Genomic DNA, 20,239 nt, shown 5'->3' on the forward strand with positions numbered 1-20,239 from the left:
ATAAAAGGAAACGTGCACCGGCTGAAGCTTTGTGGTGCTTTTTTATGCCCGGCCCACGTGTACACTTCCATTAGACAGCTTTAAGAGCATGCCGAGCGCTCTTGAAAATTAGCTTCTTGTGGCAGCCTCCTCGGATGCACCACGGTCTCCCCAGCAGGCCACCAGGGCTTTGTCAAGACGGCGTGCGCTGCTTTAAGCCCGCCGCCTCTCAAGCTTTCCCCATTATGCCGTACGCAGTCGGGCAGAAAGGAAAAGAACCTTTTCTGCAGTCATGAGGCCGCACTGGCGTGCAACACAGTTCAGTGTTAGATATTTGTGAGTCATATAAACAGAAGGGAGGGCACTTAGCTATCACCAGAGAACAAAATATAATTGGGGGATTATATAAGTGTCCAAATCCTCCACTAAGGATTGCATTTTCCTTCGGTTGTGTGTTTTGGAATGACCTCACAGCAGAAGAGATACATGCAAACGTTCGCATGATGTCACTGGAGAACACTTTCAAAGTCTGGTCAACTTGCTAGTTTAGAATATATAATCTCTCTCTATATATATATAAAATCTTCCTCAGTTATCAGATTTTTGCTGTGAATGTTTTGTGAGCATCTGCGTGGCTCCCCTTTGGCCCAGATGCTGGGCTGTGCACAGTGTGCAAATTCAGGCCTTAGCCAGGTTGCTCAGGCATGACCTGGACCATGTTAGGCGCTATCTTTTGGTTACAACCAGCAGTGTATCCCCCTTGTCATCTCAGCCAGTTTCTCAAAAAACAGATTTAGGATCTGGACCAAGCTGCATTAATTTTCTTCTTCAATGCTCTTTACTTTTCTGCATTTGAGACTATGCGCAGAAGTCAAACCACTACTTGGAGCTTATGAGTTCTACTCTCAGGGCGTGTTAGTTAAACAAACAATGATGGATGGTCAGAATTAAGCTAGCATTTGCTTTGTAATAAGCTAATGTAAATGTGTTCAGTTACGACAGCTAACATTCAAAGAAAACACCACAAAATACAATACAGAATATAAATAAATACAGATAAATATGTATTTTTTGTGTCAAACGAATGTAGTCTGCGTTTTTCTGAAAGAGAAAATAATTGCAGACTTTGTCAAAGGTTTAGGGTTAGATTACAGCTAGCAGTGAGGCAATATCTAATGCTGCCCAGGTATTCATCGTCAGCCAGTTGAAAAAAATGCTCTGACGTGACTTCTTTATAGCAAAATGGCGCCTTTACAATGATGTGAATGCTCAGTTTTTTATAAGTGCTAGAAACAAAGACACAACCTTCCCCCGTCGTATCATATTGTATTTATTTACGGGGTGCTTAGACAAGCTCCTTCACCACGACGAATAACACCAGCGGTGCACTTAAGGGAGCGCAGTTCAACATTTACACAGCGTTGCTGAAATCAGATTATGTATGGGCTCAATTGACTTAATGCATATAAAGAGACTAGATCCTATTAATGAACAGGCTGCCCTCAGGCACCGGCCCGACCCGAGAGCAAGCTAATCTGCCATGCAAATTAAATCCTGCCTCTTCCTGTGTGCCCGCTAGTTTAATGCGATCCATTACAGCCTTTGCATTTATTTATATATACTATTATAAAAGAATGGCCTCTCAAACAAACAGAGGGAGGGGTTTGCTCTCTGATGTGGTGCCTTGCAAGCATTTCTTCCCCATGGACAGTAGGCGGAGCCAGCATTCATTGACATAGCCTTTGCTAAACTTTTTAGGCCGTGCGCCCTTCTCAAAATTGACACATACCCCTCCGCTGCACACACAAAAGTTGTATTTATTTTGTGCATTCCACCTGACATATTCCAACCAGTTTTGCAAGTTGGAGCTGCGGGGGGCTTGTTGATTTGGCGTTCTGAGTATCGTTTCTTAAACTTCAAGCTACATTTTGGGTTAACATCCTCGAGGAAATGGTCATACTTAACCTTTTTACTAAAATTAAACAAAGGCTTTTCATCCTTCCAGCCAATGACGTATCAGCCAACTAAAAGTAGGCAATAATCTAGTCGATTCTAGAAACCCCCCCCCCCCCCCCTTCCAAAATTGAGCCACTTGAATATTTTCTGTTTATCTGTCACAGGAGGTTCCCTGACAAATATAAATAAATAAAACCTTCCAGGCGCAGGTATGCTTGAGTATGTGCACCTCATTTCAAGCACAATTAACTTGAAATGGAGTGCTGCAGGATCAATAGTCCCCATTTGATCCAGGAGGGGGTTGTTGAGGTGGATGTCACTCTATGGAAATGGCACACATATGGTAATGCCGCCACTTTAACAACAACTCTGAGGATTTACTGTTACCGCTTTTTTCGAGGGCGACGGGAATAACAAACAGCGGGGCGCACTTGGGAGCCATCTTCTCTTATCCTGGCTTCAATTAATCTTAAAGAGCGACGCCATTTAAAGCTAATGAGCAGGGAGTAAAACTAATGCATGTTGATACTGGGAGAACGCCGAAGAGGACTTGCTGTATGTTGCGGAATTTGATGCTTTCGACTGCAGCGGCCCGCCTTGCGACACGACATAAAAAGATAAATGAACGGCCGCTGACCCCCGCTCAGCCCTGTTTCTTCATCATATAAACAACAAAAAACAGAGCGAATTCCCCAAAGGGTGCTTATATGAAATGCAACTTTCAGGCGTCGTACCCTCCCGCCATCTTTCCCTCGGCTCAGAATGCGGCGTTTATTTGCAGGGCTCGGTTTCAATTTAAAGCGAATGGCAGCCAAAGGAGGCACGAGGGACAGTGTCTCATCACTGCCACTTACCACTCTTATAGGCCTGCTGGCGGAGAAGGGAAACCTCAGCAGGCAGCCTCCCACTTAAAAGAGTGAAGACCTCCACCAGTCAATGTCATGTACGGCACGCTGATAGCCTCGTATTCCCAATCCCTTTCGGAGAGTGCGCGCACACATCTTGACGGGTTTATTGTGTCTTGAAGCGCACTCCGCGTATTTTAAAGCCGAGTTCTCTAATGGCAGCCTCAACGCTAGGTTTTATATTCCTTGTACTAATGCGCAGTATTTGTTATCATTTGTCATGTTTTGTTGGAGTGGCGCGCCAATAATCATGGCTCTAACAAAATGCTAGCACAAAATTCTCCCAATAAATGACGGATTGTCCATCCTTGCCTTCATTTTCAATTCTTTAGAGTCACGTGTTGAGCTGGAGCCAATCCCATGTCGATTTTGTGCGAGAGGCGGGGCATATTCTCTGTTTATCGAGATTTTCTAATGAACAAAATCATATACACAATGAATCACACAGAATGAATATTTAGTGCAGCATCACAGTTTTAACAGCATCCAAAAAATATATACGTTTTCTAGTGCAAGCAAGATTTAGTCCGCCATCATTAATCTGTTAAAAAGGTACACAGTATTTTTGTTGTTTTACAATACTTAACCGTGTTTCGAATTTCTTATGTGCTGGTGGATGAACAAGTGACGCTTGGGGAGCCTCTGTTGCTCGTGTCTCGTCATAGAAAGGAAGGAACAACAAATGCTGTCCGTTTTGTTTCTTGTCCAATTTTAGCCAGCCAACAGAACATGCCGGAAATGCCCCAAGTACAAATACAATTTGCAGTCTGGAGCGAAGGCGTCATCAATGAGATAAATATTAAGGATAAAAAAAGCGTTGTGGAAATGTGATGTTCTTTCATAAGCAGGTACCTACTTTGTCTCTTAAATAAAATGAAATATAAAGAATACATTATATATAAACACGCTGTTCCTTTAAATGCCATCCATCCTCTACTCCTGTAGGTCAGGCTCTTTTATTTTAAAACCAGATAAAATATTTATATCAATTAATGCTTAATACGAAGCCACTGCGAAAATAACCTGACCCCAAAACTTTCCAACTCAAGGACGTTCCGGGGAACACTCGAAAAGACGACATACGGACATTGCTCGCCTAAAGGGTTAATCGGAAGGCAAACAAACAGGCACGAAAATAGCTACCGTGCTTTTTTAGCGATTGGCTCATTTGAAATTCAGCATCATGCCCATACTGGGCTGACAATGGGGGGTAAATTAGTGCTCGGAGATGAATTACTGAGCCAAAGGGAAGCCACACGTGGAACTGGCATCTTTTGAATAGAAATTGGACAAAAGTATCAGGTCAAATTGTCATAAGATAATATGCTGTTTATTATGGGGGGATACTCTTCAGTGAAGACCTGCAAAGGAAATTTGTAGAAAAATGAATACAGTGTAACTCAATCCCTGTAATTTAAGTGTTTTTCAAATGTTTTCCCATATATAGTACAACGCTGCTCTAATAAAACATCGCATTCCAGTCAGACCAACATACTGGCATCACCTCTACATTCTCTCCTCCGCCACCATGCTCCCCGTTTTCCTTGCGAGCGCCATTCATTTTGATTTCAATTAAAGATCCTGAGTGTGACTGTTGGAGAGAAATTGCCTGCCTTTTTAATTAGCTAGTTTAAGTTGGGGGAAGCAATTGTTTCTTGTTTTTTTTTCCCCCCCTCAGCACTTTGCGTTTGATGAGCCTGTGACTGCCATTTTATAGTCATTACTGAATATACTTTTTTTTTTTTTTTGTCCTGATCAACCACACAACGCCCCATCCCTCAAAAATCTCATTTTGGTTCACAATTTGTTGCCATGGGGATATTCCGTGCGTTTGAGTGGCTCCTCTGCAGGTGGGCCCCTTCCAGCATTGGCGATCAAGAGGTCAGTGCACGTCTAGGACCCCATGGTGCGGCGCAGGCCGCTGCCCGCCAGTCAATAATCTATTACGAAGCGTCCACCCCACCATCCCCGTCATCCCACCCCCATTGCCCCCCCCCATCTCCAGTGTGACTAATGCGCTGCACAGAGATGGCCTCCCTGAGGTTAATGCTGCACCGCTGACCCCTTTCCCCTTCTGACAAACTCTGTCACTGCTTGATCAGGAAAAGATGCTCCTCAGCCCAAAAGGAGGGGTTCATACATCACAGTGTATCGTACCAGTCCCCAGATATCAAGACATTTAATTTTTATAGACATAAAGTGACCCTGATGCAAATAGTAGGAATTTGTAGGCTCCCTTTATTTGGTAATTGCCTAAATCAGGGTCATACTGTATTTTATTAATATAAATTAGGGCCAATTGCCACATTTTTAACACTATTAAGTGTTGAATATAAATGATTAAATCCTCCCACGTCGAACAAATTGTCAACAATTCTTGTTTGTATATTGTAATGCCGACTTGTATTGTACTTGTATTGTAATGCGTCTCAAAGTCAACTAGGGAAATGGGAAATTGCGTTTAAATTTGCTAAACATATAATCAGCTTCTTGCATTATTTGAAAGACACCATTTTGCTGGCCTAATTTGAGTCCTCGTAAGTAGCCAAGCAAGTTTGATCAAAGAATGAATCAAACTGATATGACAAGGTACCACCTCAGGTTCAGAACTACAAGTGCCCGCCCAACTCATTTGCATGCGACGATATTGGCGCTCCAGTTACGAGTCTCGTAAATGAATCGGCGCATGTGGCGCCGCCACATGGAATGGAACGCGAATTCACGCCATTAAAAGCGCGTCTTTTTGTGTCACCGTGGCGTTGTAATAATGAATCACCTGTCTCATTCGCAGAGAAGAGATGCCCGTCATTTGCAATTCTAGCAGCGGGCCCTAGATTGAGGGTGGGCGGGGCCTACCCAGCAGACGGAAATTAGCCGCACCTGAATGACAAGTCAAAAAAGCCGCCGCCCCCAGAGGGACTGTGATCTACACACAAACTCCCTTTTAATAGACTTACACCTCATTTGGCCTCTAAAGCTTGTTGAAGGGTCCCAAAGGACCAGAGAAGTGAATGGGGGGGGGGGTTTGGAAGGCGGGCCCCTCAGAGGTCAGCGCCGCCGCTCGCTGTAAAGCAGCTGCAGTGAAAGTGGGAGCTTGATTAGACGGCCATTCACGCCCAGAAGGGGACCGTCGTGCAGGGACAATGCCACATTTTCCAATGCAAAACAACAGCCACCATTTTAGCTGGCCTGGGGTGAGCAATATGGGCGCCAAGGAGGAAACTATCATTGGAGATTTGAGGTCCGTTTGAGGGGAAAGTTCTGTGGTGTATTTACATTGCTTTCAAATGTGCGACATGAATTGAATCCAGATTAAACCCGGTTTTGCCATTTCAGCGAAATTCTGCTCAACCCGCATCAAAGTTGCCAGATGGGTAATTTTTGAATGGATGAGCTTTTGCTTTTATATGTTGAATTGACGGCGAATCCTAATGGGAAATATGGAGCGAATTTAGATTGGGTCAAACTCTATCCAGATTAGACACATGACAAAGTGAACATAAGAGTGGGAATTTGCAGAATGTGCAATCTGGGTCAGATTGTGATCAGACTGGATTTTACATGACATAACTGGACATATCTTGACACAAACGTGTAGTAAATACCGGATATGCCGATGGGGATTTTTCATTTTGAAAATTTAAGCATTTCAAAATGTACAGTATCCATTGGATTTGTATTGAAACCGTTTTAAAATTACCGCATGCAAACCAAGCACACTTTGTTCAAATTCATCACAATTTGATAGGAATGTGACTTCTGAACACATGAAAATGATTTTTTTTTCTTCTCTTGATTAGAATTGAATCTGATGACAGTCACATCTGAAACAAATTGGTGCCAAATGCAGATCAGATCTGGGTGACGTAGTTCATTATAAAGTTTTCAACATTTAAAAAAAAACCTATTTCGATTGTGCAGGCATAGTTGATAAAGTGTCTTGTGATTTTATGAAGTCTTGAAGAAAATCCCCCAGGTTTTTCAGATCTACTCGAAAAACTGAAGTCCAAATCCAACGCACCAATTAGTGAGCTATGCTACAGACTTTGAAAATTAACTTTCTTGTACATTCTAGAAATGCCTGCAGCATCAAGTAAATTGTAATTGGGTGAATTTATTCAATATGTAGTGACATTTATTTCAATACTTTATGGAAAGATTTATGAAATAGGCTTTTATTTTGACATTCCAGCTTGATGCATTGAGGGGGGGGGAGTTCCCAACTGCATCATGGTTTTAATATGGATTTCAATCTCGGATTAATTAATGTTGTAAAATAGAGCCTGGCAACAATAAATGTCAACAAGCAAACATTCTCAAGGACACGCAGTGATAAACTGGAGATTCATTCTTTTTATATGCTTAGCTTGATGTTATCATCGCTACTTGCTTTTTTTTTTTCCCCAATGACATCCCACAGCATCGATGGTTAATTACTGTATTTCTGAGGAGAGACCTCTGCATTGCTCATCGGGTTAATTCCCCCAAAACGCTCCCCCCTCCGTTCCTGTGCGGTGGGGGTGTAAAGTTTGCATTTTAAGTGAGGCACAGTGCGGCATCTTCACTTCCTGAGTTGAAGTGCAGTGGAGGTTAAGTGGTCCCTTGGCTCGCGGCACCTATCTCAGCCCCAAACATGACAGCTGGGGACTTGACTGTTGCTATGGATATTTCTCCCCCTCCTCCTCCACTTTCCCTTCTTCCTCTTGGGGGGGGTGCTTGTTCATCCACCCCCGGTGATTTCTTGCAAACGCCCCCGACTGCTCATTTGAGACCATACAAGTCCTCCCCTGCTTGCTGCTTCTCCGTGTTAACACTTCAACTTCGGTGTTGTTCTGCCCCGTTTCATAGTGCACGGAAAATGGCTCCGGGTGTACTCAGACGCTTAGCTCGGATTTGGAGCTGGAACATTTCCTAGAATGGACTCCAGCATGATGGAAGTGGTGTGCCTTACCCCGGTTAAAAAAAAAAAGAAAAAGATGTTTCTTACTAATAAGACTGTTCCATCTGTTTCACCAAAGTGCAGCTTGTTTGTACTTGCATGTTCGTAGTTGTCGGTTACTTTTTCACTTAAGTGGGCCGCGTGAAAGTTTGGGCCAAGAAATTGTGACTAATTTTATCTGGCACACACCCTGCTGCTGCCAGAGGCGGCGCTGCCTCCTCCTCAAACCCAAAACGTATATGAGCGAATAGTTGACATGGCTCTCTGGATCAGCGGTTCTCAATGTTTTTTTTTTTGTCAATCACTTTCTCCCCGTGAAATATTATGGCAACCAAGTACCGCTTAGCCAATGCCAGGCATTTTTTTGATTAAAACCCAATTAAAATGGTTGCAAATGCGTTTGTAATGGTATACTTACTTATATATAAATATATATATATATATATATATATATATATATATATATATATATATATATATTATTCAGCAACTCCAAAAGATCAATTGTGCAAAATCATCAGTTTCATATCTGGCACGTCTAATGGCTATTTGCAATTAAATGCCAATGTGCATCCGTATTAAAGTAGTGTAAAGGCATACGTAATTTTGCAAAGGAGCCACTATAGCACAATTGGCAATACACTGTTTTATATTCCAATTAATTAGCTCTTAATTTGAAAAGAAAAATGTGCTGTTTGTCTTGGCATTAATAAGCATTAAATTACATTTGCTGTTAAAATCTCACTATCCCCAGGAGTAATCGTACCCCTCTTTGACAACAGCTGTTCTACATGTAATGTGGAGTAGTAAAGTCAACTAGTCTGTAATATCCTTACTGCACCGTGTCACGTTTGTTTGCTACTTCCTGTTTATTGTACGACTAGGCATATTCCATCAATTCAGTTATGTGAAAGCAGGACAAGGTTAAAATGAAAAAAAATAAAACTAATAAAAAAAAAGGAAACATTTTTATTGACAAAATAAAATAATATAAAAGATCCAAAACTATAAGAAAAACATTATTTTTCTTCTTCAATTTCACACATTCAAGGTTCATTTTAAATGTATTTACAGTAACTCTACACATCCGTATTGATGAACCACAGAAGGTCATTCATTTAAGAATTATAGCTGACTTTGTTCCATCAAGCACTGTGAGATTATATATATATATATATATATATATATATATTATTATTTTTTTAATCTTGCACTTAAGTACTGCAAATATTTAAAAAAAATGTGTAAAAGTAATATCAACTGCTGTGAAATGAAGCATTTTAAACACCTGCTCTTAAAAACAAATTCAAACTAAATCAAGCTAAAAAAAAAAAACGTCAACACAAAATAAAATCTAAAACGTTATATCGCTGCAACAGGATTTGATACAGACTGTGTCCTTAGGAAACTTATCAATGGCCTTCAGCATTGTTGTTGCAACTTCTCACGCCCGTTTAAGAAAAAAAAAAGTTCTAATTTCTTGAAACTTTAAATCGACGGCTTTGAGTCTGAGTTCTCCAAGCATCTCCTCATGACCTGTGATTCCAGGCTTACGCTCAAATTTGGGGCGGCGTAATGAAAGGATCATGGCAACACAGCAAGTATGTGATGAATGTTTAAATTGCTTTAGCCGCAAGGCCGCCGCATCAGAGTACATCGCTCGGGCGGATGAGTCTGAGGGTCTTTTACGCTCATGACCGTAATCCCCCGTGAGAAATGGGCATTAAGTGAAAGTAATTGCTCTCATGAACATCTTTATGTTTTTGATCTTCTCATCTCATCTACTCTTCGCTATTTTGAGTAGGGAAAGTAAAACTTGGTTTTCCGTCAAATCGTTTTTCTCTAACTCCTTCACTGTCAGCCATATTAGCGAATGTTGATATTTTGCACCGACGCCATCTACTGGTGATTGTGCATCAATACACTTGTTTCGAAGATTGAAACTTAGTGGAAAAGCTTCCCCACCCATCTTCGTTGAAAATTGTCATTGACAATGGCGGTGAATAAAGCTCTTTAATGGGGATGGAACGAGACACGAGATGAGATTTTACAATATTCATAAATTTTCAAGTATTCCTTTGACTGACTAGACTGCTAGGAAATTAACAATTTAGCATGCCAATGTAAACATAGTCAGCTGACTGTCAAGTTAAAAAAAACGCTTATATTAGCTGTTGTGATTGGCATTTTTTTTCTTGCAGTGTGTATAAACTGCTTTAGTCTGATATGCGAATATTTTACCATTTAGCTCCTCAACTGGATAATCAAAATATTGAAAGAAATATGCGCATTTTGTTCTTCTCTCTGGCTGCTTCTATTGACTATTTTCAGATAAAAAAAAAAAAAAAAATTACTAGAAAGAGTTTTTTCTGTCATTGTGACATAGTTTTCTAGGTAGAATTTCAAAATGAAAACTTTCCAAAGATGTTAGTGTCTGTACATTATTTGGTATGGAAAGGTTTATTTTGAAGCAATGGCTGGCCTCCTCACCACGTTTGGCGGCTTGCTTTACTGTCATGCAGCACATTCTCCTGTATATTCCATTGCATTTCCGGCCCAACAAGCTCTCCCAAAAAAATCACAACCACAAATACACTCTTACCTTAATAAAGTTTGATATTTCTGTCTTAAAAGATCCATTGGAAACTAAAAATATACCACTGGAAGTTCGATTCTTCACCAGTAATATTCCCTGGCGCAAAGTTTTGAAATCACCCAAAGTTGGCACACAGTATTTGGCAATTAATCTCTGTCCAATAAGACACTTAAAAGTTGTGAAAGTTGCTTGGTCTCGTGCGGTGCCAGCTCGTATCTGCAGAGCGCCTTTCTCCGGGGCACAACGTCGGCCTGCTGAGAGCACACATGAGCGGTCCACCAAAAGGCCCGAATCCCTCGAAACATCGCCCGCGCCCCGTAAAACCTCGCCCCCCTGCCACCGTTCCACCTGCTGACATTGCATCCGTCTCGTCGCGTGTTGGCACGGCGCAGCAGCAGCTCGCCTTCCCTCTGGAGCCCGTAGACCATCACGCTCCGATTAGAGGAAATTTGTACCTCAATATTGTCAACCTCCCGCTTTCCATGCCTGCGCCCGCACAGAAGGCAGGGGCAGACATTTGGGCGGCGGCCAAGCCTTCCCGAGCACATGTGCGGAGCTCAACCCCCCGCCGCCACTCCTTTCCAGCTTTATCGCGCGCCGACTGATGGGACAAATGCCGGGCGGAGGAAAATAAACTTATCTCATTTGGCTGACAACACGTTGCCTCGGGTTATAACGTCGCACCATTCCCTGCGAGGCGGACGGGGTCAATTGTACGTCTCTGGCTCTACCGGGAGTCTTCGACTGCGAAAATGCCCGACAGTGAATTTGGAACAATTTGCCGTATTGACTCCTTTTAGTGTCAAGTATCAGGCTGGTATGACACCGCCGTTTGTATGTATTAGGGAAAACTACAGAGGAGGCGGTAGTTTATATGTCAGTGTTTTCTGTGAGCTTTCCCCCCCAGAGTGGTGGATGCTCGACATGATTGATAGCCCGGGTAGATGATCTCCAATACAAAAGTCATTATTGAACAGCAGGGCTGCCGTTGTGTGTCTCCCTTTGATTTAAGTAGTATATTTTCATGATCTATAAAGAGGCCAGCTGGAGAGAAAATGCTTTGCTCTCAAACATTTAGTGTCTATAAGCCATCGCGCTCATGATTGGAGAAATGATTGCTACCCCTTTTACGCTTTTTTTCCTTTCGTCACGGTCGCATCCGTTGCGCCGAGCAAATTGGTAATAACCGGCTAGATTAACCCCAATACAATGCTGATTAACATTAGCTTGCTCGACTAAATAAATTCTGCAGGGAGTCTAATTGAACTTATCGGGAATATTTAAGCACGACTGTAATCTTTCGCCAATTGTGTGCGCGTTGGGTTGTGTAAATGCGCTCTCAAAGTGTTAATCACGCCTTTGTTTTAGAGCACAAACACGCCGACTGAAAATGGAAAACTTATGTGCGTGATTGTGTTTTTTACTCTGTGAAATCAACGTCTGAGGGAGTAATTTAATGAGCACGTCCTCCAATTCGTTAGCATATATTAGGGCTTCAACTAATGATCATTTTAAAGTCAGATTAATCTGCCGTTTATTTTGTCGATTAATAGAAGAATCAGATTTTAAAGAAACATTTGAAGTTCCATCTCTTTATTTAAAAACAGGACATTTTCTCAAATTTTACCAATGCATGAAATAAAAACCAATAGTGATTTTTATTACTCGAAAGTCAGAAAATAGGCTTAAATATTGATAATGTAGATATTGATTATTTTGATGTAATGCAATAATCAGTCCTGCATTCATATAGGACAAACAAAATACAATCTTTACTGCAATAAAAAGGCAGATTAGGAGATGATTGGTTGAACACCAAAGGAAGGGGGTGGGGCTGAAGCTGGGATGCCTTGAGTTAAAAAAAAAAAAAAAAAAAAATCCCTTCGAAGACCATTCCATTCAAGGATCATTTTAACACAACCTGTGTTTTTAATCACACATTTGTTTCCGTCGCTCCAACAAGCCAAGAATTTGCACACAAAAGAGCCGATGAAATAAAAAGTGACTCAAAAGAGCAGAAGGCTATCATTACACTCAAATGAATCCGATTCTCCTGCCCACTTTTTTTTCGCCACTATTGCAAAGTCTTAATTGCTTAATTGCTGGGCCTCAATCTTTTCCATTTAATTTGAGTTCCTCGGAATTGGGGGTGTGAAGAGGGTGTCTTTTTGGCGTAATAGGCAGCGCGAGGTGAGGGTACACCCTCCAAATTGGAAAAGACTGGCCAATAGATTAACAGAAAGGAACACCATTTAACCAGGGTGGCTAAAGCATTTCCCCTCAACTCACGTGTTTTACAAGCTATGCTGGTAGTTGGTCTGCAGCATTTGTAACATTACGGTCATTATCAATTTCATGTACTTGATTGGTCTTATGACTTTATCATATACATTCATTAGCTTATCTTTGTGTTTTTTATGAGCATTCTCCATATGAATTTGTTAAAGCTTAAGAGCAGCCTTGATTACTGTTCCAAAGTTCAATATTATGTGCTAATTTTAGCCAATATGTCTAAAAACACTCACACTTCTTTCCTGCTAGCAGAATATAAATATAGCAGCATTATGGCCACATCTAATGGTGAGTAAGGGTGACCAAATATCGCAAATGTGTGTAGAGTGATTAAAGTAAAAAACATAACAGTTTTTCTTTTATAATTTAACAAGTGAGGATTAGCATTTGGGAGCATGCCATTTTGCTCTTTTAGTGCCAAGCGTTATCGGAAAAGGAAACCTCTAGATAGCCAGTATATTTCGTATTTTCACTTATCTTTTAAGGCCCGACAATATTGTGTGCAATGTCTATGTAAATAAGGGTGGTATCATAGGAAAGATTGATTTCCATTCTTTGCTGTGAATTGCATGTAGTTAACAGCTGTGTTGTAAGTGTGGAAACACTGCCATCCAATGGTCACAGTTAGCACTACAGCGCTCATTTGGCTATTATTAGGTAAGCCTTTGTCAAGGGTGTCAGCTACGCTCCATAAAAAAACGTATTTGACGAGAATTTTATTATTTATTGTTAGTATTTTAAAAGACACATTCTCATCCATGACACTGAAAAAGTTAGTAGTTATCCCCTTTGATAAGCGACAGCACTAACCTGCAAATCACAGCACTAAAATTCAACATAGTTGCACTCGAAAACTACAGAATTGTTCAATGTTACCAATACAGGATGTCAAATTGTCGTTGATGTTACATGAAAAAGAATTAGCGGTTACGGCACTGTCATTCAGATGTACGTGTTGCTTTGGTTTCAACGCCTCACAGTTTCCTAGCAGCGCTTTTCCTCTTGACATCCAAGCAGACATCTGCAGACGTGAATCTGTTCACTGATCTCGATCAGCCAAGTCTGTTCTCACACTTCTGCACGGCGTCATGTGGAAGTGAATGACAGGCGCATACAGTCATAAAGTCCCTCAACGCAGAGGGTTTGCGGTTTAATTAAAAATGTATGTGGTGCTTTTCTACTGTACATGCTTAGCATATATCCCGTTCTTTATTCAAAGCTTTGTCAGTTAAAAGGCGACAAACTCCACCATGTTTCTTTTCTGCCCAAGTCAGCTAAAGTCTTCCTGTGTCAGGTTAATCAGGCGTAATTTAAAATCCAAAATTCCTGACGGGACATTTTCGGAGTCGCTATCGGCGGGAATGTTCTGCATGGCTGTTTGGATCAAAGACTGGTTATCTCTTTTATTGAGCTGTTCTAACCTCTGTCCGCTCTCATTACGGACAGGAGGCAGTGAATTTCCCGGCCAATCAAGACTAACGGCGGCAGACAAGCGCTCGGCCGCCACGCTTTAACCAGGCGCAATGCAAAGGCACGGAGAACACAGAATTGCAAGCGGGGGAGCCGCTGATGTTAAGAAAATCATACGTAAAGGTGGGTGCTACAACTTAAACGTTGGAATACAAAGGTTAAGTCATCTCTTAAAACTACTTTTCAATAGTACAAAATTTGTTAATTTGCAAGTTATCTGTGTTAGTGGTGCAACAATTAATGAAGTAATCGATAACTAATAAATAGTCAGATTAATACATTTTTTTAATAACTGTTTTTGGTCATCTTAAATTGTTAAAATTGACAGAATTTCAGCTGCTCAAGTGTAAATATTCTCAGATTTCTTTAGTCCTCTGAAAAATTGCATTTACAAGCCATCTCCAATCCTCAATATTAGAACCAATTTTGTAATATATTACTTGACCAAAACAGTAAAGGAATCACAAGAAAATGATTTGTTTTAACTTATCAATTCAATATTATGGAGTATACTAATCAGTATCTTTAAGAGGCAAAATATCTAATCCGAGTACAACGTTTATTTTTAGCACACTTGCTCCAATTCCACTGCTGCTCGAATTTTCCTCTACTCATTTTGCAATTAGCATCAGTAAGAAATTGGCATTATTGCCATTTGGAGTTTCACCGAACAGCAAAATCTGGGATCTACCATACATGGGAAGCAGTCAGTTTTCGTTTCCTGGTTTTTGCTTTGAGAGGGATATACAAACTTGGCATTTTTAACACAGACAAGTCGAAAAGGATTGTGAATTCTAAAGTAGTTTGGTGACGGATGAATTCTCCGTTGGAGATTTATTTTTAGGAGTGCTTTTTTTCTTTATTTGCCGTTTTATGGTTTGCAACGCGCATTACCTCCCTCTGCAGGACATTTGTGGAACATCAACAACTCAATGGGACAATGGTGTGTTGGAATTTAAAAAAAAAAAAAAAAAAATCAGCTACGTTTTATGGATGGTTTTCTGGTAAAAATGGCCAGAGGTTGCGAGGTGAGTCTAAATCTGAGCAATCTGCCGCTGAGGCGCGCCAGCTGTGTTTATGGATTCCCACTGCACCTGCTGGGGTTACTGAGCGAGTGCAGTGAGGGATTAAGCACAGGGGCACCAGGGGGTAGGAGGGTGGGGGCCTTGGGAGAGGCGGAACACGGAAGAACGGCTCCATGTGAAGGAAGCATGTCCACCACCTCCCTGCTGCCTGAGTCAAATTTTTGCGTCTTCGGTTTCTCTTGTAGATGATAGCCGTCAGTCGGTTCAGATTTTGGTGTCCGTTGAGTTGGAGCGTACTCGTTCTTGATTACCTTGTTGACGTTTTACTTGGGAATGAAGCTGATTAATGTCAGCGAGCAAAGAAAGGCGCCGCTCAGCACTTCTGGTGATCACCGGAGATGGATTAGGAAAGAAGGCTTTCAAATTGAATGTACCTCTCTCCCCTCGGCCCACTAATTGTGCCATTTACCACCACTTGAGTCAGTGACCGCCGCTATTTAGTCAAACTAATGATGATGCACAGTCAGAGTCATCCCCTGATAATTAAACCCGGGCTCCATCTCTTCTTCAGTATTAGCGTTTTTTTTCCCCCCCTTTTTTATTTAGGCGAATTAACAGTCGTGCGGGAGAACAAATCGAGTCACTTAGTTCCTTTAAATTACTCGTGGTGTTGTTAGCTGGGAAATGAGTCCCCTTGCCCTTCCAAAATCCATTTCCCGTCTCTTGTTATTGATTTGGCCAACTTGACAACCTTGTTTTGAGGGTTCAGGCAGGTGGGCTCAACAACACATTCTTGTAGTGTAAAGGTTTAATGGAATGTTGCATATCAAGGGATATTCCATTAGAAACAGAAGAATCACATTAAATTCTATGTTCTGTTTGCTTGTTTGCGACACCAGGTGGACATTAATAGTAACGGACATGGTTTACATCATGTTTGCTTGACAGAACCTTTTGTTTTTGCTTCGGTTCCTCTGAGCTCCGACCCAATGTTATTTGGTGTTCCAAAGGGCTCAACTTTGGGGCCCTTGCTGTTTTCGCTACAACAATAACAGCAGGCCTTTGGGTTCCATCTTAAGAAAACTTGGTAATGCAATTCTCTTCTATGCGAATGTCTGTCAGATCTATGTCCCGCTGAACAAAAAAGGAAGCCTTTGGATTAGTGGTTGTTTCAAAGTGATAAAGTTGAGTTGAGTTTTATTTTTTAAGTCATTCTCTCACTATTTATGTTTGTCTCCTCCAAGTTTATGCAAACAGATCAAGTATGTTTTTCCATTTGTTTCAATTGTAGTTTTCTTAAATGGCAGCTCAGGTCTAGAAAATGTGCAGCATCAATGGTGAATCATATTTTTAGGAAAAAACAAAGGCAACAGTATCCCAACGTTTCCTTTATAGCCTGACACAATCAGTCCCAAAATAAAATATCCCTTAACGTCGCTGAAAATCAACCGCATTCCTTCTTCGTCGCATTGCCCAAGCAGAGCGGCTGATAAGTAAATGAATAAATAGGCTGATGTTGAATTTTCCCCTCACTTGGCTCCACTGACACACATAAGATCTACAGTAATTTATAATGCTGTTAGGGGAGGCGGCTCTCGCTCTAAGCGAGGTGCTTGTCACCCTTCGAAGGACCTGCAGGGTTCCCGACACCCCGCTTAGCTATTCTACTTGTCCCCCCCCGAAAGGCTAAGTGACATCAAGCCTCGTTATTTTCATCACATGCCACATTTGTAAGTTGTTAGCCTGCAAATTGTGATGAAATAGGCCAAAGCCCTTTCCCTGCTGGACCATGTGAAATGTTGGATGCCAAGAATGAGGGGAAAATAGGGGCCGTAGGTGGCTTTTTTCCATATCGAACCTTTTCTATATCATTGTTTGTTTTAGTGGGTTTAGAAGCCTCTGAACATCCGAGAGTGTTTTTCAAAAACACTGTGTGGGTCTCCGGACATTTGATCTTGAAAAGTCACAATACAAAACAAACGAAAAAAGCATCACATGATGGTAGTGACCCAGAGTGCACGTGCTCACGAGGTACACACACAGACACACACACACACACACACGTTCACGCATATGACGACGAGGAAAATCCCTTGTTGGCATCATCATCAATTCAAGTCTCAAATAAAAGGACTGACATTCCCCCCCTCCTCCTCAAGATGCCCCCCGCCTTTCTTCCGCGGTGCCCTGGTCTACTGTTTCTCTGTCACGTCAATTCCTCGGAGGTTTCATGTGACAAAACACTTGAAAGTTGCTTTGTCCCTCCTCCTTGTCACGTTACACTCCTTACTTCTCCTCCTCCTCCCAGTCCTTCCTCCTGTTGTCTGCGCTGTCAGCCCATAGCCTGGCACCTGCTCTCATGTTCCTAATTAGTCGCGTTTAATTAATTATGTGCGTCGTCTTATAGCTGGAAAAGTCTTTGGATGAACAGCCACTTTATTAGGCACACCTGCACAATGGAGGCAACCAACATATGCACTGCCGTTCAGAAGTGTGAGGTCACTTCAAAATGCCTTTTTTTCCCCAATGATTAAATGGAATGAATCCACAAATTCTTAGTGACTCTCTATATTTTGAATGGTGGTTAATGTACTGTATATACTGTACAGTATTTTGGGATGACACGTTTCTAGGCTGTTTTCCAGTCACGGTAAAGGGACACCTGACCTCACTGTAGCTGCATCCCAGCTGCCGCCGTTGCCGCTTCAGCATCCTCTAGTTACGTCGGGATGCACGAAACACCAAACAAAAGCTTCCATCAAATATTTACCGAGCTGTTCGACATAACACAAATGGAGAAAGATTAAGCTGATTGTCTTGATTAGGTCAACCCGTGATGCTCATCAAGTTTCCAGGGGAGAAGTCAGAAGCTCCAAGTCTGACCTGTTGTCATTAAGAAATCATCATCTTTGGAAAACAGTTTTTTTTTTTCTTTCTTATATGAAGAGCAAAAATATTTGCATGAGGATTAAAAAAATCTAAATCAGGACATACAGTATATACATATACATGATTAATTGAATCATATGTCAAATCATACATCAAAAAAAAACATCAAGATGGCACCTATGGATGACCAGTGTAGTGAATGCCTCAGGCATCAGATGCCCAGTAAGGAAAAGGAAGCAGATGGACTGTCATGGAAAGACAAGCCTCCACATGGCATTAAACGGAATACGTGGCTGACCGAGAAAACATAGCGGCTGGAAAAGCCTGGACAGGAAGACAGCACAGAGGTGGTGAACATGGCAGCGGGTCTAGCACAGCAGACAGGATTCCCAGGTGTAGGCTATGCAAAGAAGCCCTAGAAATGGTGCAGAAAATCACAGCAGGTTGGAAGACGCTGGCGGGCAAGGCGTACATAGAGGGACAAAACCAGGTGGCAGGAATAGTGTTCTGGAACATCTGCACGGAATATGGTTTGGAGGTCCCAGAATGAAGATGGCAGAGATCTCCAAAGGTAGTAGAGAACAACCAGGTCAAGATCCTGTGGGACTTCCAGAGTCCAGACTGACAAACTGGCCATAGCCAACCAGCCTGACATAGTCGTTTTGGATAAACATCTGACAAAAAGCAGTCATCATGGATAAAGCTATCCTGAATGACAGCAATGCCCAAAAAGCTGGAGAAATACTGTACCAAGGGCTGAAGGAAGACCTAGAGAAGATGTAAAGGGTACAGGCAACAGTGGTGCTGCTTGTGGGACTGTGAGCAGATACCAGGAAAAATATCTGACATCTGTGAAGAAGAATGTATTACTCGGAACAGCTAAGATCCTGCGAAGGAGCGCTAACATGCCACTACCTCATATTCTGAAACGCCTGCGCGGACTAGTTCATTCTGAACTCTTCATAATTAATACCCTGAACTTGTTGCTAGCCAATCTCAGGGCACATAGGGACTCACAACCATCACGCACCCAGTCTCACCTAAGGACAATTTAGAGTGTCCAATACACCTAGCATGCATGTCTTCGGAATGTTGGAGGAAGCCTGACTGCCCAAAGAGAACCCCCCCAGGCTCAGGGAGAACATGCAAACTCTACACATAAAGGCCGGAGCGAGCTGGAATTGAACTTGACACCCTGAACTGTGAACGCTTACCACTTTACCACCGTGCAGCCCGATTACATTGCAGTTCCTAGGTCAAAATCTGCGCGTAAAATACAGTATTTAAGACAAAGGGAAAGTTTCCTTTACCACCCCGGCATAACTGCTGCAACACAAAGCCAGTTGAATTGTTTTGGGAGGCGTTGGCGTGACAACTGATTGCAAACAAAAATATTTGTCCTGGGCGCGCATAATTACATCTTCTCCCGCTTTGACTCGGCGCGTTTCCTAGAGGACCTGTTTGCGGAGACTCAATGACAAGAAGTCGAGTTGACAGGCCCGGAGTGAGACAGTTAAATGCCCCCTCGCCGCTCTAGATAATTAATAAATAAAGTACCAGGGGAGTCCCGTCATGGCTTCCTCTATGACAAGGGGCTGTCTCCAGTGCGCTAAAGCATTAAATGACCAATTCCTGTCAGACGAACTTCCACCGCACTCCCCCGGCGCCCCGGTTCTCATCGCCGCCTTCGCCCCGTGCACACGCGCCCGTATCGCTTTCTTTCCGACGAGAGGCGCTTTGCCGCCAGTTTTCCAGCGACTGATGGCTCTAGTTCATTTCTGCGGAATTAATTGGTCCCTGAATGAATTGCGTTGACAGGGCAATTCATCATGTGTTTGGCCTGACAGTGAGCTCGGCGGAGGAAGGTGGGGGCGAGGGAGGAGGAAGTCTGGGGTTACATGGGGAAAAAGATGCGGGTTGATTATCCGCACCCCCCCTCACACACACACACACGCACTCTCTCTCCAGTGTCTCTCTCGGAATATTTCCCAGCTGCCCCCGCATGCGAGGGCCTAACGCCAAGGCTGACAGGGTTGCCTCTGTCTCTTTTGGAGGGTAAACCCCCATTTACTGGCCAGTCAGGTAGCAAGCGCCGGACCACCGGTGGCCGACAGGTTCGCTAAGCGAGGCCTTGATTGCATCACGTTGCAAGTAATCACCATTAGGCTCATTATTTACTGGAAAAGAA

The 20,239-nt window shown here is 42.4% G+C and overlaps 1 protein-coding gene across 1 annotated transcript in view; it reads left to right on the forward strand.

Annotated features, from left to right (window-relative positions):
- fbxl15 (F-box and leucine-rich repeat protein 15) overlaps nt 1–14,182 on the forward strand; it is a 30,382-nt gene extending 16,200 nt beyond the window's left edge. The window contains exon 7 of the mRNA XM_088438627.1: nt 14,114–14,182. Within this exon, the coding sequence (XP_088294753.1) occupies nt 14,114–14,146 (33 nt within the window). The 3' untranslated portion in view covers nt 14,147–14,182. The remainder of the gene's footprint in view (nt 1–14,113) is intronic.
- The last annotated feature ends 6,057 nt before the right edge of the window (nt 14,183–20,239 follow it).

Source organism: Hippichthys cyanospilos, chromosome 17 (genome assembly GCF_059441005.1).
Source record: "Hippichthys cyanospilos isolate Australia breed blue-spotted pipefish chromosome 17, RoL_Hcya_1.0, whole genome shotgun sequence".
Lineage (NCBI taxonomy): Eukaryota > Metazoa > Chordata > Actinopteri > Syngnathiformes > Syngnathidae > Hippichthys > Hippichthys cyanospilos.